This window comes from Falco punctatus (genome assembly GCF_963210335.1).
Source record: "Falco punctatus genome assembly, chromosome: 3".
In the NCBI taxonomy this organism is placed as follows: domain Eukaryota; kingdom Metazoa; phylum Chordata; class Aves; order Falconiformes; family Falconidae; genus Falco; species Falco punctatus.
In genome coordinates, this window is record NC_137582.1 from 109269901 (window position 1) to 109297686 (window position 27786).

Here is a 27786-nt window from a genome sequence, read left to right on the forward strand (position 1 = left end):
ACACACACAAAAACACACATGTTCTTCAAGCCCCACATCCACTCAGACCACCCTTGTCCATACTGCAGGCGTGCAATGGGATGTCACCCAAGCTACATGTGCCCCACTGACATTCACAAGCAGCCAGGAAGGACACTCCACCTCATCCCATCCTCAGACATCACCCATGCTGAATGAGCGTGTGAAACACACCTGGGGCATCAAACACTACGGCTGGACCCTACACTCCTCTCTGAACATGGTCCTCTCTCTACCACGTGTCTGTAGCTGGGCATCCTCACACCTCTGGCTTCATTTGGCAGATAGACCCCGCCACCACGCAAACAGCTACCTCCGTTCCAGATGAACAGATCAGCAGCATCATTCATGCCCAGGTATAACCCTTTTGGGGGGATTTGATCCATAAAATTGTAGCTTTCAAAGTTGGCTGAAGAATTAAGCGTTGATTCCACTACAGTTTAGGAATCATGTCACATCCTCCTTTAGGTTCCTCTGAAACCCTTCCCCACCTTTGGGTCTCAACCTAGGTGTACATCCAAGATCTAACCAGCTGTACCATCAGAAGTCACTGCAGCTAAGAGTCCCCAAGAAAAGGTCTGTAAGGCAAGAGAAGCAGGAGGCTGCAGGTCACGACACCAGCCACACGCGCAGCCTGTTTATCCCCAGTTAGTGATCTCTTTTTAAAGAGATGCCACAGTAAAGGTAAAGAGAAAGTGGAAAACTCTTGAAACTCTTCCTCTCATTCGAGTCATTTTTGGGTCTTCCCCACAGGTCACATCCCACCATGCCATACGCCCACTCCACACACTGAGCAGACCTAACGCAGGTTTTCCAGGGTTTTCAGACCTAGGAAATGCCGGTCAACCTCTGGAGTCATATCAACGGTGAGCAGGAAGAGTGGAGAGCCAAGTCCACCCCATCCCATGCCACCGCCTTTAGTTTCACCAACCACCAAAGGGACAGAGACTTTTACACACATGTTGCCTTCCTGTGGCTGGGTCTGAGCTGGCTGTGAGCACCATGGGCAAGTGAGGTCCAGAAGATCCGAGGCTTACACTGGCCACTGGGCCACCGGGCATGCCCCACAGGTCCACGCTCGTGGCTGGTGGCCACGTCCCGTTACACGTGGCTGTGTCCCCCTCTAGTGGCGTGTCCCAGCCAGCACGCTCCTGGCCACCACAGCCAGCCGCGGTCACCCTTGGGGTGGTCCCCACCGATTCATGCATCCGTGATCCCTTGGTGGCAGCATGGTCAGATCGATGCACAACGAGGACCTCCAAGAAAAAGTGCTGCCAGCCTCCATCAGCCGTGGCAGGGCAAGGTTCCGTAACGAAGGGCTGGTCCATCAAGGCGAGCAGGATGTTCCCAGTCCCCCAGAGCTCTACAGCGGCTGGACTAGGAAGGGCTGGAGGATGGCTTGGCCAAGCGGGACAATGTTACAGCCAGTCACAGGTACCAGAGTTTGTAAGGGCTCCCCTGCCTTGTTTGAAGGGGTTTTTTTGAGAGGGATGGGAGGATTAAGTGGAATTCACTTCTGGCAGCTGTTGCCTGCAGATGAAGAGATGAGTTACGGCTCTCCAGGCTGCCAAGCCAGCAAGATGCCTCCTCACCACCACGACAATGTACCACTCTGCATCACTGTCAACTGGGACTTCAGCAGTTCTGGATTCATGTTCCCCCACCCATAATAACACCACAGAGCAGGATCAAAACTTATTTCCCTGCTGCATTTATGGTGTTTAGTCGTGTTTAGTCCTGAAAAACACAGCAGATCAGGCTCCCTGTTAGCTGTGTGCGTGCCATGGGACGTAGCTGTTCTTGCTTTCCCAAACATTTGGTGTTTGTTTTGCTGGCTGATTCTCTTAAGGAACCCTAATTGTTTCACAGCTTCGTGTTTCCAGATATCCTGGTAGAGTAAGCAATGCAAATGGCCCTGCTTTGCTCAAGGGAGCAGAACCGTGTTGAATCAGCATTTCCTTCGGTGGGAGCACAAACCCGCTTTTGGTTTTGACATGGTGCTAAAGCAGGTGACCATAGGAGCTCTGAGAGATGCTGGGACATCCTGGGAATCTGCTGAGTATGCTGGGATTGGGCCAGATCCCTATAAATGCATCTCACCAAAGTGTGTTTCAATTTATTTCTAAATTGGGGTCCCCAGACTAGGAGCCCCTCTACACTTAGCATCAGAGTATCTGCTGAAAAGGATGCTGTGAGTTCTGCAGGCTCTGCTCACGTTCACCGTGAGGCTTTTATCATCTCCTTCACCTCTGGAGAGGATCTGCTTGGAAATCAACACTCTAAATATCTCCCAATTTTCTTGAAAACAAAGAATTTCCCCGAGCGACAGAAATCAGTAATCTGAAAAATGAAGCGATGACCCCAAAATGCACTTTGGGAAGGAAAAAAATAAAAATGAACACTTTTGAGTATTTTTCTACTGATTTCAGCAGGCCTGCGTCCATGCACACTGGCCACTCTGTACTGCTCATCCCAGCTTGGTAGAAAGCCAGAGAGATGGTTAAACATCTTCCCTTTGGCTTTCCCTCGATGCCAGATGTGCCCCAAGGTATTTCCTGACTCATGCAACATTTCTGGGCTGTATGAAGCTTGTCACTTGGTACAGTGTTTCTGGGGTGGAAGATGACCCATATATCAATGTCAGCATTTACAATTGGGAGTCCTTGGAGACCCCTGAGTCACCCACAACTGCACTTAGGAATTCTGGCATCTGTGACAGCAGCTCTGTGGGTCTGGGTAGCCCGACCCACTGCTGTCATTTCCCCTTCAGAGACACCCAGGGAAAATGCCTCAAATCAGCAAGCAGTTCACAAATTTGATTTTTGAGTCCTCCTCACATGGGCGGCCAGGGATGAGTTCATCTCATCCACTCACCCCAAAAAAAAGAGCCAGGCTTGGGAACATGCACGGGCTTCTCTACAGCTTTGCCCAGCGCTGTCACAAGCTCTGTAAGAGCGACCCACTGGGGAGAGGTGCACTGAACACCCACTGGAGAAGCCAGAATTTCTTCATGGATTAAGAAGGGACCCTGGCTGATTATCTTAGAGTTGACATCCATTTTTTCAGGTGGTTACACTTAAGGAAGATCTGTTGAATGCTCAGTGGTGGACTGCCATGCATGAGCTCCCCACAGTGCGCTGGGTATCTGTCCTTTGCATCCTATAAATCACAGCAAAGGACCCACCCGAGGGTCTCAAAGGGGTCCAGCAGGCCAAGGATGCCCTCTGGGTGTTTCAAAGACCACTGTACGGTGTTACACATCTCAGCATGGCACCCCCACATGAAACCTCAGCATCCCTAAGGCCTGCCTTCCCACCACGGGTTCTGCTGTTTCTCCCTCACCAGGGAAGGAATAGGTGCCCATGGCAGGAAAAAATCCACCAGGGTCCAATGTTAGAGGAGACCGAAGAAAGCCTTAGGAGGGGGAATGTGGCTGACCTCTCCACTTCTGTCTCCAGGTTGCTTAGTGCCTGGAGGGTCTTGACCTAGACAGATCACTTCCCTTGATGCTGAGCATCTGCCTCAGAAAATACCTGTGTTAGGGAGCTTCTGGACCCATACCACCCCCCTTCTCTGGGGCATTGCCTACCCAGGCACCCAGGGGTGGTGGGAAGCCCTGCATCCTCCATCTCCACTGCTGTGTTTCTGTGCTGTGCCTTCCCGCTCCCAGCATCTCTTCCACGAAGTCCAAGTGCTGCCCCTTTGATGAGAGAGGACATTGGGTCTAGCAGCCCTAGAAACAGTGCTGAGCTCCTCCTCACAGCCCAACAGCCACCATTCCACTGACCTTCGCCCAGAAACCCCCCAGCAGTTACCCAAGAGGTGCAGCTCCCCTCATCAGGGAGACGCAATGTTGCTCCACTACCCATCACCACCTGGTTATTGAGGACAAGAAACACAGGTACACAGACGACACATGCTGTCGCTTGTAATCTCCTCTCCACTTGCTATTTATCTTCTCTAAGACGTCCTGGCTCCTTCCACCCGTCCTTGGCTTGTCCTCCAAACATGTGGCGTTTCCCCACTCTTTCCTGCAGCCGTTTCATTCCGTCTCACTAACCTGAGTGAGACTGCGAACATGTGCCTTTCTGATCCCGTCTCCTCCCCAAATTTCCTGTGTCTGAGCCCCTCTGCCTTTCCCCCGTTTCCCGGACTCTGCGGTATTTACAACCTATCTCTTTGTTCCGCTCTGGAGAAATCCCAGTGCTGCAGACTCAGCTGGCCAGACTCCCCATGCCGCAGCCACCACTTTGTACCCAGGAGCTTTCCCGTGAGCCAGGGACAGGCGATGGATGCAGCACCGCCAGTGCAGGATGATTGCCCACCCCTGACCCATGCGATATTTTTCTAACTCGAAGCTGAAGTCACAGATCTATATCTATATCTATATATATATATGCATATTTATAGGTCAAACACACGCGAGCACCCGCAGCCATGGCTTGCCTCAATAGTCCCATTCTTAGTGATTTTTGATTTTTGTTAGGAGGTTTTCCCGAGCACAGCCACCTCATTACTGCAGAACCCCTCTAAATTAAGTATGTGAAACGCTCCACGTCCAACCGATTGACCGTCTCCCATGTATCTCTCTTCGATCTGCACTTTTGAACCTCTGATCCACAAATCCCTACTTATGCGGGGTCCGCAGAAAGTAACTCATCAACCTGGAGCCTCTTATCAGTACAGTTAAGTTGCTTTAGAAGGGTCTGCATCGCCACAGGAAAAAAATTTTGGACTCAGCAAACCAAAGCAGGTTGCAAACCACTGACCAGAGGCTTTGGGATTCTGGGGAACATCTGAAGACGATTCAGAGGCTCTGCACTTCTGGAGCTGAAATATTAATAAGAAACTATTGACTTTAGTAGGGATGAACACTGCTATATTGACGTGAGAAGGAAGTACCGACAGGGAGAAAAAAAAAAAAAAAGTCAATATTTGCCAGGTGGGATAATAAATCCTGATTTATGATCAATGCAAAATGCAGTGGTTGCGTTGCTATATACAGTCCATGGGGTAAACCAAGCCACTGCATTTCCTTTTTTTCAATTAGCTGCAAGTAATTTGCTGAGATATTCAGGGTAATGTGTAACTGAGATGTTCTGAGGGCTGTTCCCAGCCTACGGCTAAAAAACCTGACACCTCTAAGTGATGTGGAACATTTTTAGCCTTTGCTGGAGGCAAAACCAAAAGTTAGACAGTGTGACCCTAATTCTTCCCCAAATTGCTGGGATGGTTTCTGCTGGGTCCCTGCCCCGCAGCATGCAGCCTGGGTGGGGGTCGGACACCCTGGAGGAGGTCGGGTGCCAGGGGGGTCCCGCGGCACAGCTCCTCCCAGCCTCCACACCCCAGTCAGGCAAAAGGCATGGACAATTCACCCCCTTGTCCCTGACTACCAAGTGACTTTTAGCAGATGGGAGACCAGCGGTTACCTTCCTCCATGTGCGTTAGGTGGCTTTTTTGTCTGGTCTTCTGTACTCCTCCCATCAAGCCATAAAACCCTGCCTTTCTTCCCTGCCTCAGACGTTTCAAGCTTCACTGATTAGGTTTGCATTGTATGTAGCTAGCTATTAAAGCCAAGCATTTACGGTCCTTCCAGTTTTGCAGGATAATTTCAAAAGCAACAGCCCCAAAGAAGTCCCTCACTGTAGTTGAATAACCTGATTTGTACAAATATTTTAGCAAAAATCTGGACTATTCTGATTTCTGCGTGGGTTTCCTCCCTTCCTAAGAAGAACTGGCAAAATCCTCCAAGGCACAGGATAAACACAGTGGTCACACTTTATTATAACAAAGTACAAATTTTTCACTGCTGCGTCACCAGGTCTCTTGCTTGCCTTTGCGTCCAAAAGGTTTTGTTTTCATCATTTTTCTACCATATTTACCTAGGAATGCGCTGGACAGCTGAGGTGATTTTACTGTCTCTTACATTTCCTCCTCATTTCTGAAAAGAACATTACTTTAAATACAAAGTTTCCCACTACAACAGAAAATTAAATTGAAGAGCCCCAGACAGCCCAACGCTGCTGTGTGAGCTTCATTCCTGGTGCATTTCAGGAGAAACAAGGATTTGGAGAAGGAATCAGAGTCACCTATTGATGGCATTTTGATAAAGTCTGTCAAAGCTGGTCCGAGTGCAGGAACCCATCCCTCGGTCATCTCCCAAAGCCCAGTCCCACATCACCCTCCCAAGCAGGAGACAATGCCCTATCCAAGTGCCTTCATCGGCCACCAGCAGGATGAAGTCGTAAAGCCACAGCCGACACTTTGCTCCACGTGCACCCAAGAGGCCCCGCTAAGCAAAAGAGGAGCTCTCCAGAAGATGCTGCTCACACCCCAGGTTCCTGCTCCCTCCGCTTTGTGGATGCAGATGGTTGGCATCAGGCCAGTAGAAGAGATGGTTCAGCATAAACTTTGGGACCTCCTGAAGATGGGCATGGAGTGGAAATGCTGTCCTTATTGGAAACATTCCCCACTCGGGGAAGGGGAAGACAGGTTGATGTCCTCCAAACGTAGCCACGCTCTGCCATAAGACAGAAAAAACTCCAGACTGAAAAAATACTCCATGTGGCCTTCAAAGGGCTTTGCCAAGGCAGCTCCACAGCCTCTTGGCTGAAGACAAGGGAGTCGGGGGTGGATTTATGCATGGAGAAGGCAGGCACCTTGGGCAAGATGCAGCAGAGGACTTTGGTCCTGGACTTCTCCATTCATCTCTTCCCTTGTCCCAGGAGGAACCTGCAGGCTCTTTCCAGGCTCTAGTGTGTCGTTTTTCTTGCCGCCTGAGATTTAGAGGATTTTGTCCAGCAGCGTTTTTGTCACCATCAGTAGACTTAATACCCCAATCATCATCTCGCTTTTCCTCAATTTCCTTCTGTTCCTTCTGACCCTGGGTTTCTATCCCCAAAAGGCTCTGCCTGTACAACTGAGCAAAACAGGTCAGGCAAAGGTGTCATAGAAGGTTAAATTGTAGTGACCTGCTACAGACCACGTAGCTAAGCCTAAAACAAAGCTGCCTCGTCTGTCCCAACCCCATGCCTTGGGACAAGACGTCCCTTGAACTTTGCTTAGCCACTGCCTGGCAGGCTGCAAGTTGGCTGGGCCAAAACCACACCAGTAAGAGCATTAACAGGTTGGGTAGTGCCGAGAGAGCTGGACCAAGGCGCATCCCCACAAGCTCCTTCGGAAATGGTCACACGCAGGAAGAGAGATGAGGACGTCCCTCAAGCTGAGCTGAGCACCTTGGCTTTGGTAACACCACCGGGTGCAGGAGGAGTTATGATCGGCAGCATGAAGACAACGCCACCGCAAGCCACGAGCGGTCAGAAGGGTTCATCCATGCCCAGTCCTTTCCTGACCATCACCAGCCTGGTGGCCACCTTTGCCATCTTGGTGGCCACCATCCCTCCTCCCAGCCCGCTCAGCTGAGCGTGGCTCCCCACCAGCTCCTGCAACGGGGGATGAAGCCTCCATGCTCCTGAATGCCTGGGGGTATAATAAGCATGGAAGAGGAGTCGATGGGGGTGTTATGTATCCAACCAGCCTGCAGTCTCGTTTGCAGGGTGAGTAGGGCAAAGGTTGCAGTCGCTGGCTGTCACTCCAACGCTGGCTCGCTGCACGTGCCCTGCCGGTTATGACCACTTGTCCAGCACCTGGATCAAGATTTGTTGCAGCAGTGCTACAATCTGTTTGGGTTGGACGGCACCCGGGTGAGCCATGAAGTCAGTTGTGATATATTTTAAACCCTGGAGCCTGGAATCGTGATACAATCTCCTCTGCAGACAGTACAAGCCAAGGGACAATTCATTCACAGCCCTGCGCGAGAGGATATATTTGGCTGGTGGAAAACTTGGTTCTTTCTGCAATGGTACAGTTTGAAAGCGTTCACCGTATTCAGGGATGCTCTTCAGTTCCCACATGGACGGCACCCACAAATTCACCACAGGCACTCCTTTTTCCCAGATAAACTTTCCCGGTGTGTTCAGAAACAACATCCAAAAGCAAAAACCTTAAATCCCACTGTGACTTAAAGTCACTCTGCTTTTTTTTTTTTTTTTTTCCAGTGCCCAGCTTGACAATAAACTGAGAGGCGTGAATTTTTCCAGCCTTGGCACCAGGTTTCAGGTGATGGCACGGCAGATTTGTTAGGGCAGAACGGCTGTGCCTGGCGCTTTCTAAAGCTTCACACGAATAAATGCACATCCCCATTGCCACGCACGCATCCTGAAATGCTCAGCGATCCACGCGGCGCTAATCCTGTTGCAGCTGAAAAAGGACCATCTGGATTCTCTAGTGCCCTTCGTGCCGTGTTTAGCCGACCAGGTGAGCACGGGTTAGAGCAACCGCTCGCTTTCCGTTTATAATGGACTGGACACAGTTCTTTTGTCGGAGCAATTTTCATCTTTGCAAAGCTGCTTCTGTTTGTGGACTGTGCTCCTATACAGCACCTTCTCTGAGCAGTCATCAGCGCCGCTCTGAAATGTTTGGATAGTTTGAAATAAATTTCATCAGAAAAACCACAGGTTTCTATAAAGGAGTACAATTGTCCTGTGTTTTCTGGTACGGAGGCTCCCAGAACAGCTTCTCCTTTCTCCAGGACAGGATTAATACATGTACTGTTGCTAAGTGTCTGATATTTATGTTCCATTAAGTTCAAAACAGAATTTATTTCTATTCAGCCTCAACCCCCACAGCCTCAGATTCACCCGTGAGTTTTGCCTCCCTCTTTCTCACAGCTCTTCTCCCCGTCACACGGCTGAGATCGCCATCCCCACTGGAGACTACCCCACTTTTGATCCCATTTGCTAAGCCCCAGGGGCATCAGGAAGTCGAAAAGAACCTGTAAAATATCTCCCGCAGCCTCAATGACTAATAAATAGCACTGGTCAGATCCAGGAACCGAGTCAGAGTGCTACCTGCCTGCGCTTATTCTTCAGTGTAGTTGTATTTACATCGCTTAAATCCTCTGCGAGCTCTGTGCTTTCCCCTTGGCCTCAGAGGTGGGAACCCCCTTCCTGCCACCACCGCTGGGACCTTTTCCTCGCCTGTGACACAGCGATGGAGATTTCTCTGCAGCCTTTGAATAGAGGAGCACCTGGGCAAGTCTATGAAACACTCCTCAGGTGCATTTTATCCCGCTTCCCATCCGCTGGGATATTTACACATCAAAGGGAGCCTTCTTATCTAATGGGGTTTTGATGTTTATTAAAGCAACGTATGGGCGGTAATAAAAAGTGCTGCGCTGCGATGCTGGGGTCACCAGCAGGCGCTGAGCCCCAAGCCAGGGGTGACGAGGACTCTTCGCCCCTGGCTGCTGTCCCGAGAGGGTGGCATGCACAAGGCCAGGAGATCTGGTACCTCCTTGAAACACCCTCCTGGATCTGGCCTTTCCTCTCTTCCACATCAGCTGGGCTTTGAAGTCTTCAAAGCAACCTGGCATCTTACGAATGAGGGGCCAAAAGAACCTCGCTCAGGAAGCGCCTAGGGCGATGGCAATGACCGAGTGGTGCTCCACAGGCACCTTTGACAAGGCCAAGGGACCCCCCTCTCCTGGCGAGTGTCCATTTCCATATTGTGTCCGCTCACACTCATCATCTCCTCCACCGCCCAGGCTGTAAAATAAACACCCCTCCTGCCCTGCCGCGCCGTTATCGTCTCTGCAGACAGCTCCCACTGCACCTCCCTCCAGGGTGACTCACTCCAGATGTGCCTGCATCTGCCTTCCCTCCAGTGCAGGGCTCCCACCCATCACGCTGCGAACGCCCTCCCAAACCAGACCCCATGCTGTGACTGCTGTGAGTGGCCAGGTACCCTTGTCCTCCACGTGTACCTCCCTTCCTGCTGGGTAAGTCGGGATGTTCCCCTCTGCTCTACCTGCTACGCTGGAGACAGTGGCTTGAACCTGCTGCAGAAGCAGGTGGACATACTCTACAGCTCCTCAGCCAAGCCAGGAGAGGTGTCATGGTTGCAGGCAGGAGGTGGGAAGTGAAAGGGAAGGTGGAGCAGACCTGGAGGGAAACATCTCAAGGGGTGCTGGGGCCAAGTGGCTGGAAACCTCCACCGCTGCTTGCAGGGTGAGGAGCAGAGTGCTGGGGGATCTGCATTCCCAAAGATCTCCTTGACCCAGCCAACCTGCCCTTAACACAGGGCCAGCGACATGAGCCTGGAGCCAGGCGCTGGGAGGGGGTATCACTGGGCAGAGGAGCATCACGCATCACCCAGGGATCCATGTGAAAGACCCTGGGAAATCAAACTGCAGCATCTCATGGAGGTCTTCCAGCTCACGGCAGGTACTCGCCAAACCACCCTGCCATCACAGCTCCCCCGACCAGAGCCGCAGGGTGCCCTGAGCCTGCCGGCAGCGCTGCCAGCCCTGGCACCAGGAGCATCACAGCCAGGGATGCTCCTCAGGCTGCAGGTACCCGCGCCAGCCAGCGTGCCCCGGGGACCCCTGCAGAAATCTAGGTCCGTGCCCATCCCTCCGGCTGAACTTTCCGGTGTTCCTCCTGGCGGGGGAATAACGCAGCAGAGCGAAAGTTTGATATTCCCAGGGACCCACGTGGCTCTGCTTCTAACCTCGCATTCCCCTTAGTCTTCCAATTAGCTCTTGCCTTCCTGACGACTTCACTCAACACCCAGAGCGATTAGAAGCCAGAGGAAGGCCACGGCTTTGTCTCCAACGATGAGCCAGATTAATCAGCTCCAGTTGCACTGAATTACCCGGTTGGGGCTCACAGCAACAACCTCCGATTCAGCCAGCATCCCACTTTCAACCGGGATAATCAGCAGGGACGTGAAAGCCAGATGAATGACTAGGTGAGGGTGGGCTGCTGCCTGTCAGGAGCTGGAATATAAGTCAAAGCACTTTGAAATTAAATCCTCGCTTTGACAGGGAACTAATGCAGCGATTTTAAAGTAGGTGTAATACACTTAGACAGGCATGTGTGCAGCCCAGTGCAAGTTGCCGTGCTTTGAATAAGTGCGTCCCGGCTCCACTGAGAGCAGGAAAATGGAATTGAAAAGACAAAGGGAATTTTGAATAGCTCCAAACCAGCTTGGCAAGATTTTAGAGATGGTAGCAAGAGGTTTTAGTAATGGACCTAACTAACAACATTGTCAGGAGGAGATTTGGTGCGCGGTTGTTGGCTGCCTGGGATCTTAGATTTCACACCAAGCAGCCATCTCGTGTTGCTCCCGGCTTTAAATTAAGTCATTTGCATCCGCACGGACCGCTGGGGATAGACGGAGGCATGGTAGGTGAGGGAGGAGGTCGGGATCCCCACCACATCTCCTGACCTCCAGGGCTTCGGGGATTCCCAAGGGCTGACCTTCCTGGAGAACTCCAGAGGTGGATTTGATCCTGGATCCTTGACCAGGCATCACCACCGACAGGCACAGCCCGGAGCCCACGGCCAGGGTCCTGCGGCTGGCTGCTCCCGAGGGGCTTCACATCCTCATCCCTGCAGCCAGCTACTACCAAGGGGCTTCGCATCCTCATCCCTGCGGCTGCTCCCGAAGGGCTTTGCATCCTACCCCTGCTGCCAACTCCACTGCTGTTCCCTCCTGATGGAAGCCCCCAGACCCTCTCCTCACCAGTGAATTTCCAAGTGCCAAAACTAGGCATTTATAGTGAAGCCTTAGAAAACGGGATTTGGGATACCCCGCCGGATGGTGGTGAAGGGGAAGGCAGTCCCGGCGATGCCAAGGCTGCCCCCACCCCCCCCACCCCCCGCAGTGTGGGCACCCCCAGCGCCAGACCCCATCCAAGGGCTCCGCTTTCCCACAGCCACGCGGAAATTCTCCTAAAAGCCCCAACCGCGAGGGGAGACCCACACACACACACACTTCGAGACACCCCCATCCCTCCCCGCACCTCCAGGAGGAGCGACCCCCCAGCCCCCCGCACCCCCGGGGGGGAGTTGGGGGGGTCGGGGTGGGGGGGGGGGGCGCAGCGGGGCAGCGGGCGCCGGTAGGACCCCCCCCCCGGTGCCCTCCCCGCCGCCGTCCCGCCCCCGGGGGTGTCCCCCGCGGGTCCCGCCCAGGCGGCGGCGGGGCTGGGGCGGCCCCCGGGGCTGCCCCCGCCCCCGGCCCGCCCCCGGCCCGCCGCTCCATCCCGGGATGGGCCGGCCGAGCTGACAGTCGGGCTCGGCGGCCGCCGCGGGCGCATCCAGCGGGCAGCGCCCGCCGCCCCGCTCCTGCCCGGTGCCCACCCGCGGCGGCGGCTGCCCCGGCCGGGCGGGGGGCTGCCGCCGCCGGCCGCCCTCCCCCCGCCCCGCGCCGGCGCTCCAGGATGAGCCCGGAGTACTGCCTGCGCTCCTTGCTGCTCATCATCCTCGCCACCTTCTCGGCCAACGCCAGCAACTGGCTGTGAGTAGCCGCGGGGCGAGGGGAAGCGGGGGGGGGACTCGCCACTTGTTGATCCCCCCCCTCGGGGAGGCGGAGCAGGTGCTGCCGGGGTCGGGGTGCGACACCCCCCCCCTCTCCCCGCGCTGTAGCGATGCTGTCGGGTACCCGGCGGGACACCGGGCTCCGTCCCCGTCGCGCCGCGCCCCCTGCGCCCCCCCAGCTCTGGGGGCGGGGGTCGCAGCCCGGGCAGGTGAGCTGCGGGGGTGCCGACCCTCCCCAGCCGCTCGCGTCCCCTGTGTCACGGAGGCTGGTGGGCCTGGGGCTGCTTCCCGAGCCCCCGTCCCGTTTTTATCCTTCAGCCAGGAAGCTGGACCACGCCGGGGGTCGGGGCGTGGGGTCAGCGCAGGGTTCGGGGGCTGGCGAGGTGCCGTGCGGGGTCCAGCGGTCCAGGGGAGGGTTGAGCAGGGCTTGGGGTGGCCAAGGGTGCCAGCCCCGGGGGGCTGCCCACACCTCGGCCCTCCGCTCCCGGCCACAGCCCGGGGGGGGGGGCTGTTGGATGCTGCAGGGAAGACCGGTGACATTGGGAGCCCACTGAACAAACACTGAAATAATGTGTAAGGTAAACAGGGGCGGAAATCATTCTGGAAAATTCCTGCATGTTTGCCAAGGCGGTGGGACTGTCTTCTGGGGAGACCCCCCCCCCCCCCCAAGGGCAGAGGGGCTGGAGCACGACAGCACTTTCCCACCTAACTTTGAACGAAGGCACCGGGTCCTCCTAATTAAACTGCTCTGGTGGGAGATGGTGCTTCCCCTGCTCCCGACGTTGCTGGCTGCCGTGAACAAATTAGTCCCCGCTGTGGGGCTGGGAACGTGGGCCGCCTCCGCATCACCTCCCCATCGGTGGCGCAGCTACAGCCTGACACAGCGGGGGGTCCCTGGGGCTGTTAGGATGAAAGATCCCAAGTGGCTTGTGCCTCTCCTGCCACCTGCACTCAGGTGGGCATGGTCCCACGAGCGCATCCCTGGTGTCCTCGTCCCGTGTCTGGCTCCCGTCTCTCCTGCCTTGATTTGGCTGGCTGGAGGCTGTGGGGTGTGGGTGGGTTTGAGAGGATGCTCCCTACGCTCCGGGAAAGTGCCAGGTCAGCAGCATTCTCCAAGTGGCCTGCCCATGGGAAAAGGTGCTCGCCCATCTGTAGCTGCCTGGGATGCGTTAGCACTTAGTCCTCTTCCCCTCCTTCTGTGCCAGATGGAGCCACTTGCACGCCACGCATCTCCAACAAGTGGTGGGTGGATCATAGCAGCTCTCAAGGTGGTCTTTTAAGCTGTCATGCTTCTGGCGAAGGTATATCGGGAACTGTGGGAGCGTTTTTCCTGCAGGGAGAACATCCTGCTGAGGAAGCCTTGCAGGACCTGGCAGGTCCCTGGAGAGGAGCAGCCTTGGCTGCCCTGGGACGGGCATGGGGAACTATCTGGCAAAGGGGGTTTTGTGAGCGAGGTCGACATGGATGTGCAGAGGTGGGACCCCCCAGGTCCCCGGCGCCGCACACAGCTGGGATTGCATTTGGGAAGCTGGGGAACAGACGGGGAGGGCTGTGTGCAGCCGTCCGTGCTGGCCAAGCGAGGGGTGGGCGCGGGGGGCTCGGCGGCCAGAGAGCAGCGGGCTCATTCCTGCCAACAGGGGAGGAAAAGCAGATCCATTTCAGTGCCTTTGAAAGGAAGGGGGTCAACTTTTTTGATGTTGTAAATGTATTGTGATAAAAGGATCGTCCGCCGCTCCGTGCTTTTTATCCTTTGCCTTTAGGATTAAGACAATTCCCATTGTTTATCTTCTCACATCAGAAACAAAGGCTGCCGGAGGCAATAAACAGAGTTAGAAGGATCCCAGGAGTTATCAGATATTCGAGGAATGAGTGTGCCTCGTATGTCTTCGCGAAGCCTCACGCGTGTGGGCTCCGGCGTGCTCTGCCTTATCATAGCGCCCGGGCGCTGCCAGCCTGTGCCCAGCGCAGCGGGGCCAGATCCAGCCTCGCTGCCGCGTGTTTCCATGCATCGGCATGTGCACGGCGAAGTTTGCTTTTCCAGAAACCTGCTGGATTAGTGATTAAGCTCAGTGGTGACTTTTTTTTTTTTTTTTTTTCTCCCTTCCCTTAAAGCTGCTTTCAACCTGTCCGGACTCGCATTCCCCCAGCGCTTTGGAAAGACGCTGCTTGCAACACTTGAGCTGAAGGTTTCCTGTTAAGCCTGGCTTGGTGGGGAAGGGCTTGGTTTGGCCATGCAGATGGTGTCCTCTGAGCCACCCCATCCCATATAAAAGGGAGATGGTGCAGGTATCTCTCAGGGGGATCGCTCTGCCTTAGCAGGCATAGAGCTGGAAGGGACTTTGCTGAATCTTTTCATTAAACAGACCAAGCTACTTTCCCTCTGGTTAGGAAGTAAACCTCAGGTGTGTTTTCTCAGTGTCTTGAGTTTAGGGAGTTGCTGCTTGGCTTACTGCCTATCCAGAAAACCTCTGTTCTTCAATCTGAAGAGATGCTCTGTTCCCGCTTCTTGTGAAAACCTTCAGGCTGGCTTTTCTTCCTGCCTTTGGAGGCTCAAAGAGTTTTAAGGCTTTTCCGCCTGCCTCTTCAGGCACAGAATTGTAAAATTAAATAAAGGGCTGTCGTTAGTGCCTTTTACATCTAGTTGGTTGTGCCCAGCAATGTCCCTCCGGCTTCTGCTTTGTCTCTGGAGGAGCCCCGGGATGTGCATTACGCAGGGGAAGGAGCTGAGTTACTGCCCAAAGCAACTCGCGTTTCACAGACTTGATTTGGCTCTTGAACCTGCACGTGCAGTGATGTGGTGGAGTTTGGAAGTGTGTCATCTCAGTGTGGTCCAAAACCGCCCCGATGCTGGGAGGTGTTTTGGGGGGGGGGGGGGGTTAGCCCTATGAGCACCTCTCTGAAGCTGGCGTGGGAGCACCAGGCTCCAGTTTCAGTGGGAGGTAAGGGGCAAGCAGCCGTTTAGTTATTTATTCGTTTCTTTATCTGTTTTGAAGAGAGGGAAGTCCACCTGAAGAAGTGAACTAGAAAATGTGCAAAGTGGGGTTTGGATGTAAGCATCCCCTAACGCCGCGTGGCACTGGGGCTGCCGTGATCCATAGCTGTTTGGGTGGTTTGAGTGATGAGAGTCAAACCCCTTGCCCAGAAAGCATTGGATACAACCAGGCAGGGGTCCTTTCTGGGTGAGACCCCTGGTTATCAAGCTATCTGAGAATCATTACAGCCTCCCTCCGTTTTTCTTGCAGCTACAAGTGGCTTTGGAGGAGGGTCGCCATATGGATGCTGGATAGTCTGAGATGCGGTTATGCTGCTGCCGAGCAGGGTGTGCCACCAGCAGCTCCGTCTACCCCCTATTTACAGGGGTTTAAAACTTCCCTCTGGGCTTGAGACTTGGCTTAAAGGGCTAGGAGCACAGATGGGCTTTTAAACCCTTTTAAAAAAAACTGAATTTGAGCACACTGGGAAAGCTTGAAGACCTTGCAAGTGTCCAAACAAACCTGGCTAAGCAGCTGCTCTCTAATAGTAACCACTTTTGAGGGCTGGAGAGGAAGGGATAAAAGGAGTTTGGATTTCTCCAGCCCCCTTTCATCTGAGCATCACAAGGTGCTTTGCAAATGCAGGGCCCGCTTCTCCGTGCTCGTCCCTGCCAGCCTTGCCGCAGGGATGTTGCAAGAGTGGCTTGAACGGTCATTTTGTGCTGCCTTGGGTCATTGTGCAATGTAGAGGACTTGGGAAGAAGCGTGCCTGGGTCATGCGCTTGCATCCCTCTGGTTTTAAACTGGATTTGGTTTATTTTTGTTTTAAGGTGAATCTCCCCGGCTTGGGAAGAGCGGGGAGAGCTCACTTCACCTTAAGCCTGGCTTGGTTTAATTTTGCACAAGATTTTTCGCCCCGTCATCGTGACTCTCCCGTTTTCCACCTGGTGAGGAACTGGTCCAGCATTTTCCTGCTGGATGCCATGCCGCTGCCACGCTGATGCAGCAGGTGCAACTAGCTTCAGGGCAGAGCTGCTGCCGCCGAGCCCCACTCTCCTCCCTGCCCTCTCCCTGTTTTGCTGCAAAGTTCTCTCCTGGTTTTGATACACCAGGAAGGTTCCCCAGTCCTGTTCCCCACCAGCTGGGATGGTGGCTTGCAGTGGTTGGGTTTGATGGATAATTTCCTCACTTTAAGGGTCACTGTGGGTTAGACAAGCAGTTCTCCGCTTCTGGGGTGCCCAGGTCTCTTTGCATCGCTCTGGGCATCCTGCCGGCTCCATCAGGTTGGTGCCTGCAACCAGGGACACCCATTCCCCCAGGCTGCGGGGAGGGAGAACGAAACCAGCAGCCTCCAGCAGAAATATAATTGAATTTCTATTTCCTTTTAAGTCTTAGCTTGACAAAACCAGCTCATTTTAGCTCGGCGATGAAAATGAGCTGGCTTTAAGGGTTGCATCCTGCAGAGGCAAGAAACCTCTGCTGGTCTTGGTGCTGGACTTCTGACCAGTTTGGCTTGTCTCTGGGCACTGGCCCTATCTGGTGGGAAATCTTCAGGGCTGCATTTGCCAGGGTGAAGGAGAGACCTGTGCTCTCTGGCTCGCCAGCAGTGATGGGCATCTCTATCTTTTCCTAAGGAAACCTTAAATAAAATGACACCCCAGGCTTTAGCAGCAGAGCCTTGTTCTAGGGAGGATGGACATGAGCGAGATAAAACCACTCTGCACCCCAGATTGTGCAGAACTGGACCAGCTCCAAGCATGAGCAACAGCAAGAAGCAGATTCCTTTTTTGCCATGGTTTGCTGTGACTTCATGAGTCAGAATTGGACTTTTGCATTGAAGCAAAAAAAAAAACCAAAACACGTTACTCTGCTGAGAGCTCCTGTCCTCTCCATCAATTCACCCTTGCGGGTGGAGAGAAATGCATTACAGCCATTTCTTTGGGCTTTCTTAAAATGATGAAATTACTGAGCAATCCTGGAGGTTAACAGTTTCCAGGAGGTTCTTCCATGTTTCCTTACAAGTGCATCGATGCCGACTCTTACAATACTTAGTGATTTTTTTTTTGCCTTAAAGCTTGAAAGATTTGCAAATCCACAAAAATCTCAGTCATCCAAGGCTGCCTGAACAGCGGGCTCTGCTCTGGGTACAAAGTGCAGGTAACCTTTGTTTGGCTGCAGCCCCAGGGTGTCTGCTCCCCCATGCCTGTGGGGGACCCCTGACAGCACCCCCCAGGCTCCCCAGGAGCTGCTGCCATGGGCTGTTGCAGTTTGCAGCTGGGAAGGTGGCATGCAGGATCTGCCTGGCTCAGCAGAACTGGAGCCAGTATTGTGCTTTCACTAAATTACTGGGGGGGGGGGGGGAATTAATTGAGTATCTTGGCCGATGGAGAGCAGCCTGGGGTCTGTTGCAAGTTGGGCGAGATCAAACTAATCCTGCAGAAGGCTGCTCTCACCACGGATTTGCAAATTCGAATCGAAACTAAAAACTCCTCAGGTTTGCTCCAACCAGATCTAACCTGAAGCACTGCACGAGGGGAATTCCCACGGAGCTCAGCCCCGTGGCCTGCGCTTGCCTCCTCTTGCAACAAGGCATTGCTGTTGTATGCGAGCCCGGGAGCAGCTTCTATCAACTTCTGAAGGAAGATGCAGTAAAGGGTATTTCCTACACATCCAAAGCAGATTTCCAAAGTGGATGCTGCTCCCAGCCTCTCCCCAGCTTCTACCCTGGTCTTCCCCATCACCAAGTGGAGATGTTGCCCCGGGATGCTCAGAAAGGGCATCTTGGGACCAGCAGCCGGGCCACCTCGCTTCCCCCCCGAGCCCTGTGATGGGGGAGGCAGGCCACCAGCGATGCGTGGTGCATGGGTGGGCGGGTGTTTTCTAGGCGCATGTGGTGTTAGGTGCAGGGTCCAAGGTGCAGGGGGGACAGGATTTGAGCTCGGGCAGTGGAGCTGCGTGCTCAGGTCTGCGGGCAGGTCGTGCTGATCATGGCAGTGCCTCCTCCTGCGAGACTGTTTCAGCATTTGTTGGTCGGAGGTGGAGCTGAGGGTGTGAAAAGAGCCGTTTCAGCCAAGAGATGACACTTGCAGTAACTGCGATGGGCAGGACTGAGCCCGAGAGCTGCTTTTCTTCCAGGGAAGGAAACAGGCTCTCAGATTATGGCTTCGGAAATGATGCTTTACGCTTTCAAGGGATGGAAAGGCAAGATATCTCATCCCAGGAGGGGGATGCCTGATCTCTGGGAGGGAAAAGACCTGCTGCAGAGCCATCAGCTGGAGAAGAGCAACCTTGCAGGGTGCAGGTTCTCCAGCAGATCCCGACAGGAACGTGCCGGAGTTGGCAGACCTGCTGAACCGTGCCGAGGACGTGGGTGGTACCAGCAAGCCTGGCCCTGCTGGCACAGGCAGAGTGGCACTAAGCCCACTGCAGGACACCACAAGAAAGCACAGGAGGGGATCTGTGGCCACCTAGAGTATCCTTTGACCTGCCAGCCCTGCGACATCTCTCCGTGCCTTCTCTCTCTGCTTGGAAGGGGAAAGAAACAAGGAAAAGATGATCCCCTTCTCCATAGCTGTGGGACGGCTCCTTGCGGTGCCTGGTCAGTACCTCTGCATGCATCCATCCATCTATCTTCATGCTCTTCTGTTTTTTCCATCCTAAACAAGCCTTTTCTCCTTCCTCAGAAGAAACCTGTCTGCACAGGGCAGCCTCAATCCTAAATACAACCCAGAGTCGCTGGCTGACTATGCAGCCAGCCACAAGATGCGCCACTGATCCAGGCTGGCTTGGCTCCTCCACAAGCAGGGAGGATGTTTGCAGAGGCTGCCTCTCGGAGAGGAGCAGAGCTGAAGCATCTTTGCAATTTAAAACTTCGAACAAGCTTCTTGTGGCCTTGGCCAGGCAGGTATCCCAGGCAGGCTGAGCATCTGCTGAACGAGATGAAGCTTCTGAGCTTGTCTGGCTTCTCAGCATCTCTAAGTGATGGATCAGTGATGCTGCTGGCTGTTAGCTTCTTCAGGAAAATATTCCCAAAATGAAATAATACAAAGAGTTCTCACACTTGAAACTCATTTGTTTCAATAGAAGAAACACCAGAGATTTCTGCTTTCTCCAAGACATCTGCTACGTCTTCCCTGGCCCGCCTCTACGGAGAATTTGTCAATGACTCAAATTTCCACACCTTCCCATGGCAGGGAATCTCCTCCCCTCTCCTTCTGGCTCTATCTGCCAACCGCTGTGGTTCTTCCGATGGTTTTCTTGTCATTCCACCAATTATTCTTCCTTCTGAAACAATTATCATCATTTTAATTTAAGCAGGGCTTCCTCCTCCCCATCCCACCCCACCCCTCCATGTTGTCTGTGTGTGTCCCCCGGGACCCCCCTGTTCCAAGCTCCCTGGATTTGAGGTTTCATTATTTGCCATCTTGCAGGGTGGATCAATTGCAGCTGCTTAAATTACGGGGCTTCAGTCTTGATCTATATGCTGTGGATGGGGGAGAAAAAAAAAAAAAAGGAAGGGCTGTCCGTCAGTTTGGTGTTAAAGCAGTGACTTTTATTAAAATGGAGCTTGTTCTGTGAGTGACTCTGCTGGATGTGAAGGGGGGAGAAAAGAAATGTAAATGCCATGGTGAAGCAAGAAAACAAAACCTGAACAAATGGCTTGGGCAGCAGCTCACCCCTTGAAAGATTCTTTGCCCAGTCTTAGAAAAGGAAGAAAATGTGCCGTGATTTGGGTTGGGGTTTTTTCCCACTGTTTTGAGGCTGTATGTGAGACTTAAGCCATGATCTGGAGCTCTGCACAACCACCAAGATGTCATATCAGGATGGAGATCTGCACCGAGTCCTTGAGTGGGCAGGAGTGGTTGGGTTCCCCCCATTGCGCCTGCCTTGCTGTATGTGCAGGTAGGTGAAGGCTCTGTCTGTGGTTTCTCCCACCTCGGTCCAGGAAAATGAAGCTTGGAAGCAAGATCCTCCTTACGGACCAGGCGAAGTGTTAGAGCCGCGTTTCCATGGTGACTGTGGGATGCTGCGGATGGGTTTGGTGCCTTGCTTGGGCTCCACAGCCCTCTGTGAGTTGTGGGGTAGAAGCATATTTGAATGCTGGTGAGATCTTTGAGTGCTGGTGAGGGCAGAGCAGGTTTCACAGCTCTTATCTCACCCTTCAGCTGCTCCGGAGAGGGGAAAGGGGGTGAGACATTCCTGCCCAGTGCCGCTGGATGTGTTGGGGAGAGATGCCATGTGAAAGCCTCAGAGATGAGGTCCTCTAGCAAAGGTCCTTCCTTACATCCTAGACTCAACCCCTGGATCCCTCCTGGACCAGGGACCAGGATGGGAGCCTCCTCCTACTGTGAAACCACTGGGGGTCTCGGTTGTTTTTTTTAAACAGCGATAGTACTCATGGGATGTAGGAGACTGGTAGCCTGATGGAGCCATGGCATTTTGGGCACAGTTGTCTCCATCCCTAGGGAGGGGCAGACGTGGCATGGGTCGAGGAGGGATGATGGCACACAGAGGACCTGTCACGGAGGAGAGAGGCCAGAGCACTGTTCTGGATAGCTTCATCTTATTTGCCTGCCCTGCAAAACAAATTACCAGACCCATTTTTGGAGAGCTGTACCTATCTTTGAAGCATCCTTGGCCTTCATTTTATCGTTCCAAACAGCATTAAATGCTTGTTGGGGAGGCATCTTATCAGGCGCATCTACTTGGAAAGGCTTGAAAGGCTCCTGTCACGCTTTTCTTCATGTGTGCTTTGAATTTATAGCTCCCCATTGCCTGGAGAATCCCACTGAGCTGGGAAATATATTAGAAAAGGAGATGATGCCCCCATCCTGAGTGGAGCTGATATTAATGGGGCTGTTACACCCATGGCACGGTTCCCTCCTGCCAAGGTGCCTGCAGTCGGGTCAGGCACTGACTCATCGCACGACCAGCCCCGCTGCTGCGCAGGAGCTGCTGCCCTGCTATGATAAATGCTGCTGAAGTTGCAGGATGGGGGTAAAAGCCAAACGGGCACAAGAGGTGAGTTCCAGAGGCATAATCTGGTTTTCTTGGCTTCCAGGCTTAAATCTGATCGACTGACCCACGGTGTCTTGCGGCGAATCTCACCGCTTTGCTGTGTGTCTGCTTCCCCGTGCCCAAGCTGAAACGATGGCTGGACCTGGAAGGGGACAGACCTGTCACAGCCACTCCAGGCTCGCTCAGCATCAAACATCCTCGAAGCTCCCAAGGGCGGATTGCTGCCTTTATCCTGGCTCAGCCGACTGCAGCGAGATGTGGGAAGGGCAGTTGTTGCATCCCATGTCTGGGACCGCAGCATGGGGCCGGGGATGCTTCTTGCACGGTGTGGGGGGCCAGCAGGAAGGTGGCAACCCTGGGTTTTGCCACGGTGAGGGTTCCAAGCCAGCCATCTGCAGCAGGGAGCCGTGCAGCCATGCCCTCAGAGGAGCAGAAAGCCTTGGGCAGAGATGTTTAGCTGGTACAAAGGCTAGAAGAGGACTTGGCTCTGAAAGCAGGGCAGCCTGCCACTTCCCGCTGTCCGAGAGGCATTGCATCAAGTGATCTCCGCGCACAAGGAAAGCTGAATGCTTTTGACGGCTCGCCATGCAGACTCCCCACGGACGCTGCAAGCCAAGCCGGCTTTCTCACCGTCTCCCACGGCCCCCAGTTGTAAGCGTGAAACCAAGCTGGTGAATAATTCTGCTGATGCACAGAAGAGAAAATCCTGTTCTCTCCTCCTGGGGCAGACTGGCAGGGCTAATGAGAGGAAGAGGCTGTGACAACTTGATTTTGTGGCTGGAGTCAGCAGATTTGGCTCCTGGGACACATGGGAACAGGCAGGGAGCAGGAGCCACTTTTGCACAGTCACTTCTCGGAGGCGAGCAGGGCTTCAAAGGAAAAATCCTTAGCAGGATGTCGCAACTTGGGAGGAGGAGGCAAAAAAACAAGCAAACAAAAAACCCACAAGCTCTGTAGGGCTGGGAAATGCAGAGTCAAGGAATGAGGTTTCCAAAAAGCCTTCGCTCAGGACCCGCATCTCTTGGTGCAGCTGAGGGAGCAGCGTGAGCTGACGCTGGTGATTCCCAAGGGCGTTAAAGCTCGGCACGTGCAAACATGCATTTTGCCTGTCCCATGTAGGGGACCTCCCTTCTGCACAGCAGGATGGGGCTCCAGCGGTGGCAGTGTCACTTAAAGCAGGTGCCAGCAGCCACGGGAAGGAGGGTGGCTCAGCTACGCGCGTACTGGCACGGGCAGCTGTAGATCTTGGATTATCCAACGGCCTGATGAGCCCTTGGAAAATCTGACCGGGGCTGTCTTAAGCCCCCTCTGGGATCCAGAGGCTGGAGCGGGAGGATGGACCTGGGAGATGGGTGAGCTTGGGCACGTGCAGGGGGTGGTGGGGTGGGTTACTGGGGTGGGCAGCATGGACCGTCGTGCCCCAGCACTCGGTGAGGAGATGCCAGGAGCTTGCAAGGCGCTTGCCCCAAAGGAGTAAGCTCCCTCCTCCCTCTAAAGCTCAAGAGCAGCTCTGTAACTCCTTCTGCTGAGGATGGGCCACGGAAAGCAGAGCACCTGGTCACCCCCACACAGGACCAGTCCTTTCCAGGTCACCTCATGGCCACATCCACGAGCTGTGCTGGTGGAGGAGATGCCCAGCATGTGCGATCTTACCCATGGCAGGCTCCTGATTCTGTCCTGCCCTGCTCGAATCCCAAGTGATGGGAAACCTGGCAGCTCCCGGAGGCCATCCCTGCCTGCTGGGGGCCGGGGGAGCTAAGAGCAGGCTGCAGGAGGGAAGTGGTTTGGAGGGTGATGTTTGTCGGTGATGAGCACAGCCACGCTGCGGGAGCAGTGTGGCAGCTGGAGCTGGCAGCTGAGCCCCCTGTCCTGCTTGTTTTGGCTGACTTCAGAGGCCTCTGGCTTTTCCTAGTAGCACTTGGATGTGCCGGTACTCAGGAGACCTGACCGGGCACATTCAGACAACGCCGAAAATATCTTCCTTGCAGGCAACAGAGGCAAAGGGGAGCCAGCAGCTGGGCTCCCTGAGAGACGGGGGACCAGGCTGCAGAGGGAAGGTTGTTTTGCTTGGGTTTGCTCTCTGCCAGCCAAAAATGCATCCTGAGGAGCCACCGCAGTGGCACATTGAAGGTGACCCCAGATGGGCACCAGGTCTCAGCTGTGGAGGAGACGAGAGGGTAGGTCTCCTTGCCTTCTGCAGCGCAGGGTGTCCCAGCTGAACACGGGTTTGTGCTCCCCCGAGCCCTCCTTGCCTCCTAACCGGTCGTGCTGGCTGTCGTGGCAGGTACCTGGCCAAGCTGTCTTCAGTGGGGAGCATCTCCGAGGAGGAGACCTGTGAGAAGCTGAAGGGCTTGATCCAGCGCCAGGTGCAGATGTGCAAGAGGAACCTGGAGGTGATGGACTCAGTGCGGCGCGGAGCCCAGCTGGCCATCGAGGAGTGCCAGTACCAGTTCCGCAACCGCCGCTGGAACTGCTCCACGCTGGACACCCTGCCCGTCTTCGGCAAGGTGGTAACACAAGGTGAGCCACGAGGATGTGTGCCTAGGGTGCTGCATGGGGGACTGGCTGCCACAGCAGCCCGGTGGGCTGCACGGGGGTCTGGCTCGCCTGCCCCTGAGCCGGCAGCTGCAGGGAGAAGGGAATGGCCTGGTGTTGGATCCTGGGGCTGACCAGCCTTCCCTGGGCGTTCAGCAGGGCTCTTTTCACAGTACAAGGGGCAGCGTATCCAGACCCTTGCAATTCCTCAGCTGCTGGGTGCTCCCTCTCCCAAACCTTTTTTGCACCCAGAGGGTGCCCGTTGCATGGAGGCACCAGCCCAGGGCATCTGGAGAGCCCGGACCTTTTACAAGGACAATTCCAAGTTCGGGTGGGGGCCCTAAAGTCACGCTGCGGTCTAATCTCTTCCCCACCAAGCCCAGGAGCCGCTCTCCACAAAGCCGTGGCTGCGTTCACATTTGTTTGGTCTCTTCTCCGGGCAGCCGAAGCGATAAGCGCTGCCAGAGGAGCCCTTGGGAGGACAGCCCTCTGCCGCCCGATGGGAGTAAAACACATTTTTTTATGGATGGACCCTCCGAGGACATCGTCATCATCGCCCACCACCACCCAGCTGCCCACCTTCGGGGGGGAGTTCTGGCCAGGGCAGCCCCCAGCCCATCTGATCCCAGCTGCACGCAGGCGTCCTGGAGGCACGGGGCTGTGATGAAACCAAGCAAGGACCCAGAGCAGCGGGGTGAGGAGACGAAGGGGAAAGCCCCTCCGCAAGCCCTGGAGACCACCAAAGCAGCCCTTGGCTCCCCTTAGGTGCCGCCTGTGATGTACCCTCTCGCCTCCCATCCCAGGACCCATAGACCGAAGCCACCCCCCGGCTCCTTGTTTGACTTTCCTCCCCTCCACACAGGGGTGAAGATCTCTCCTTGTGAAGGTTCAGGGACTGGAAATACCAGAAATACCAGAAACTAAAAGTCGTCTCTTTTTAGGCAGCCACAGCACAAACCGACCAACACGATCCTACTATTAACCTCGATTAACTTGGAGGCGGTTCAGTCCCCGTGCTGGCTGGGTCCTCCCCAGCCGCTGCCGCCCAGATTACAGCTGGGCCACCAAAGGCTGGGCTGCGACCACCAAAGGAGCTGCCCTCTGTCCGACCGGCGAGCCAGGGTGACATCTGCTTACAAGCCATCCCCTCCTCTACCCCAAGCACGGGGCTACCCCAAACGCCAACCCTCCTTGCTTGGCGATGGAGGGGCCGTGTCCTCCACCAGCCTTGGAAGATGGTGGGGACTAGGGTGCTGTGGGAGCTGATCCCTGGCTACGCCGCCCTGTGTGTTTATCCCCAGGGATGCTCCCTGACTTCCCAACCGAGTGTTTCCTAACCGTGTGGCACCACAGAGGTAGATGGAAGAGCTGGGAAGGGTCTGCACCCTGGGACCGGCGAGGTTTTGCAAGGCGCTTTGGGAGCAGCATAGGGCTTCGCAGGGTGGTTTGGGAGGTGCTGGAAACCACAGGACCCTGTGTGAGAGGATGGCAAGGAGCTGCAGCTGCAGGGGATGTTCCTGGACATGGAAAGCAGGCAACTAGTTTGGGTGCAGGAGGGATTTCACGGCAGAGGTGCATTGCAAGCACCAGGCAGGACAGTCTCTCCACATAAGCTCTGGAGAGCTCTCCCCACGTTGGCAATACAGCCATCGCCACGTTGCCAGGTTATCATCTGCCCATCACATCCACGTTTTTAACCTCGTGGGGCAGTTCCCGGCTCCTTCACTATTGCAAGACAGGGCTCTCGCTGCTGCAAATGATTTCCCAGCACCGAGGTGTCTCTGCTGAGACTGGTCCAGGCTTGGCACTAAGCAAAAAGCATCCCTGGGAGCAGGGAGGATGGAGCGTCCCACGTGGGGTACCCCATTCTGGGAGGAAGAGACAGAGCAAAGGGTTTGACTCCATAGCTCTGCATAGCGTGTTTTGCCAAGAGCCAGTTTTCAGACCAGCTTTTCAAGGGTGCAACACCAGCGTTAGGAGGGAAGAGGAGCAGAGACACACACAACAGCCCACCAAGGGGCTTTGGCCACCTGGCTGCACCCACACACACACCCCCAGAAAGCCCCCTTTGCATGCCTTGGACTTGCTGCCACGTTTCCCACCATCGTTTGTACTGTTGCAGGGACACGGGAGGCAGCATTCGTCTATGCCATCTCTTCGGCAGGGGTGGCCTTCGCAGTGACCCGAGCCTGCAGCAGCGGCGAGCTGGACAAGTGTGGATGCGACCGCACGGTGCAGGGGGGCAGCCCGCAGGGTGAGCATGCAAAGAGCGGGGGGGGGGGGAGACTGAGCGGGGATGCAAAATAGCCAAGCATGGAAATGCCCATTCTCTGGAGCCACCCAGAAAGGAGGAAAAAACAAAATAAAAAAAATAACCAAACTCAAAAAACCCCTCCTGTTAGTCCCCAGGAGTGCCCTCAATTTTGGAGCATCACCCATGGGGGAGGGAAAGTCAGTGTGTGTCCCCGGTGCCCCAGACAGCCCAAAGACAGAAGAGGGGGCAGGTCAGAGCCCAAAGACAGAAGGGGGGGCAGGTCAGCTGCATTTTAGGAGGGGCACGGCTGCAGGGGATAAGCAATGCGGGGTGGCTTATCCATCTCATCCGTGCTTGCTGTCTTAGGCTTCCAGTGGTCGGGCTGCTCCGATAACATCGCCTACGGCGTGGCCTTCTCCCAGTCCTTCGTCGACGTCCGCGAGAGGAGCAAAGGGGCCTCTTCCAACAGGGCATTAATGAACCTCCACAACAACGAGGCAGGGAGGAAGGTAATGGTGAGGGGGCAACCTGGGCAGCCGGCGCGGCTGTGCAGCATCCCAGCTGGGCTCCGCAGCCGGCGCTTGAGCCATTTGGGCTTCGTTGCATCCCGTGGGCTGATGTACAGCAGCAGCAGCGCTTCCTGCACCACCCTCCCAGCCCCCATACATCACACCCTCCTTGCCGTGTCCGTCCCGCGCTGACCGTACCGTCTGGTTTCTTGTCTCTGTCCCTCCAGGCGATCCTGAACAACATGCGGGTGGAGTGCAAGTGTCACGGCGTGTCGGGCTCGTGCGAGTTCAAGACGTGCTGGAAAGCCATGCCCCCCTTCCGCAAAGTGGGCAATGTCCTGAAGGAGAAATTCGACGGTGCCACAGAGGTCGAGCAGAGCGAGATCGGATCCACCAAAGTGTTGGTGCCCAAAAACTCCCAGTTCAAGCCGCACACGGACGAGGACCTCGTCTACCTGGACTCCAGTCCTGACTTCTGTGACCACGACCTCAAGAACGGGGTGCTGGGCACCAGCGGCCGGCAGTGCAACAAGACCTCCAAGGCTATCGATGGCTGCGAGCTGATGTGCTGCGGCCGAGGCTTTCATACGGACGAAGTGGAGGTTGTGGAAAGGTGCAGCTGCAAATTCCACTGGTGCTGCTCCGTCAAGTGCAAACCCTGCCATCGGGTGGTGGAAATCCATACGTGCCGGTGATGCACAGAGGGGAGCAGCCAGCCATCCCCCTCTCTAACTGACCCTGCTTCTCCCTTGCCCCACGGCCAGGACTGAGGAAGTAACCCAGATGCTGCAGGGAGAGCGCAGCTCTTTACAGAGACACAGCCCCAGAGAAAAACAGATTTTAAAGAAAAAAAATATTTAAAGTTTAAAAAAATCGATCATTGTTGGCTTTTTTTTTTTTATTTGCTTTTGTTTGCTTGCTTTATTTACTGCTGAAGCCAGAGCCCTGAGCCCCTCGGTGTCCTGGGCCAGCAGGGACATGTCTGCTCCCGGTGCTGGCCGGGGACCCGCGCGATGCCTGCTTTCATCAGATGGGCTCCTGCCGGCTGCGGAGCATTGCAGACAGGAGGTGTTTAAGCCAAGGTTAGCATTACGCACTCG

At 54.9% G+C, this 27786-nt stretch overlaps 1 protein-coding gene across 1 annotated transcript; it reads left to right on the plus strand.

The window, feature by feature from the left end:
• On the plus strand, positions 1 to 27561 carry WNT4 (Wnt family member 4). The gene is made up of 5 exons (XM_080379664.1): positions 1 to 12378; positions 23673 to 23908; positions 26046 to 26177; positions 26544 to 26686; positions 26914 to 27561. The coding sequence occupies exons 1-5, from the start codon at positions 12302 to 12304 to the stop codon at positions 27379 to 27381; spliced, it is 1056 nt and encodes a 351-aa protein (XP_080235790.1). The 5' UTR covers positions 1 to 12301; the 3' UTR covers positions 27382 to 27561.
• The last annotated feature ends 225 nt before the right edge of the window (positions 27562 to 27786 follow it).

Coding starts and splice junctions, on each gene's coding strand:
- WNT4 (XM_080379664.1), top strand. CDS start 12,302: ATGAGCCCGGAGTACTGCCTGCGCTCCTTGCTGCTCATCATCCTCGCC. Junction 23,909..26,045: donor CGGCAAGGTGGTAACACAAG/GTGAGCCACGAG, acceptor GTACTGTTGCAG/GGACACGGGAGGCAGCATTC. Junction 26,687..26,913: donor ACAACGAGGCAGGGAGGAAG/GTAATGGTGAGG, acceptor CTGTCCCTCCAG/GCGATCCTGAACAACATGCG.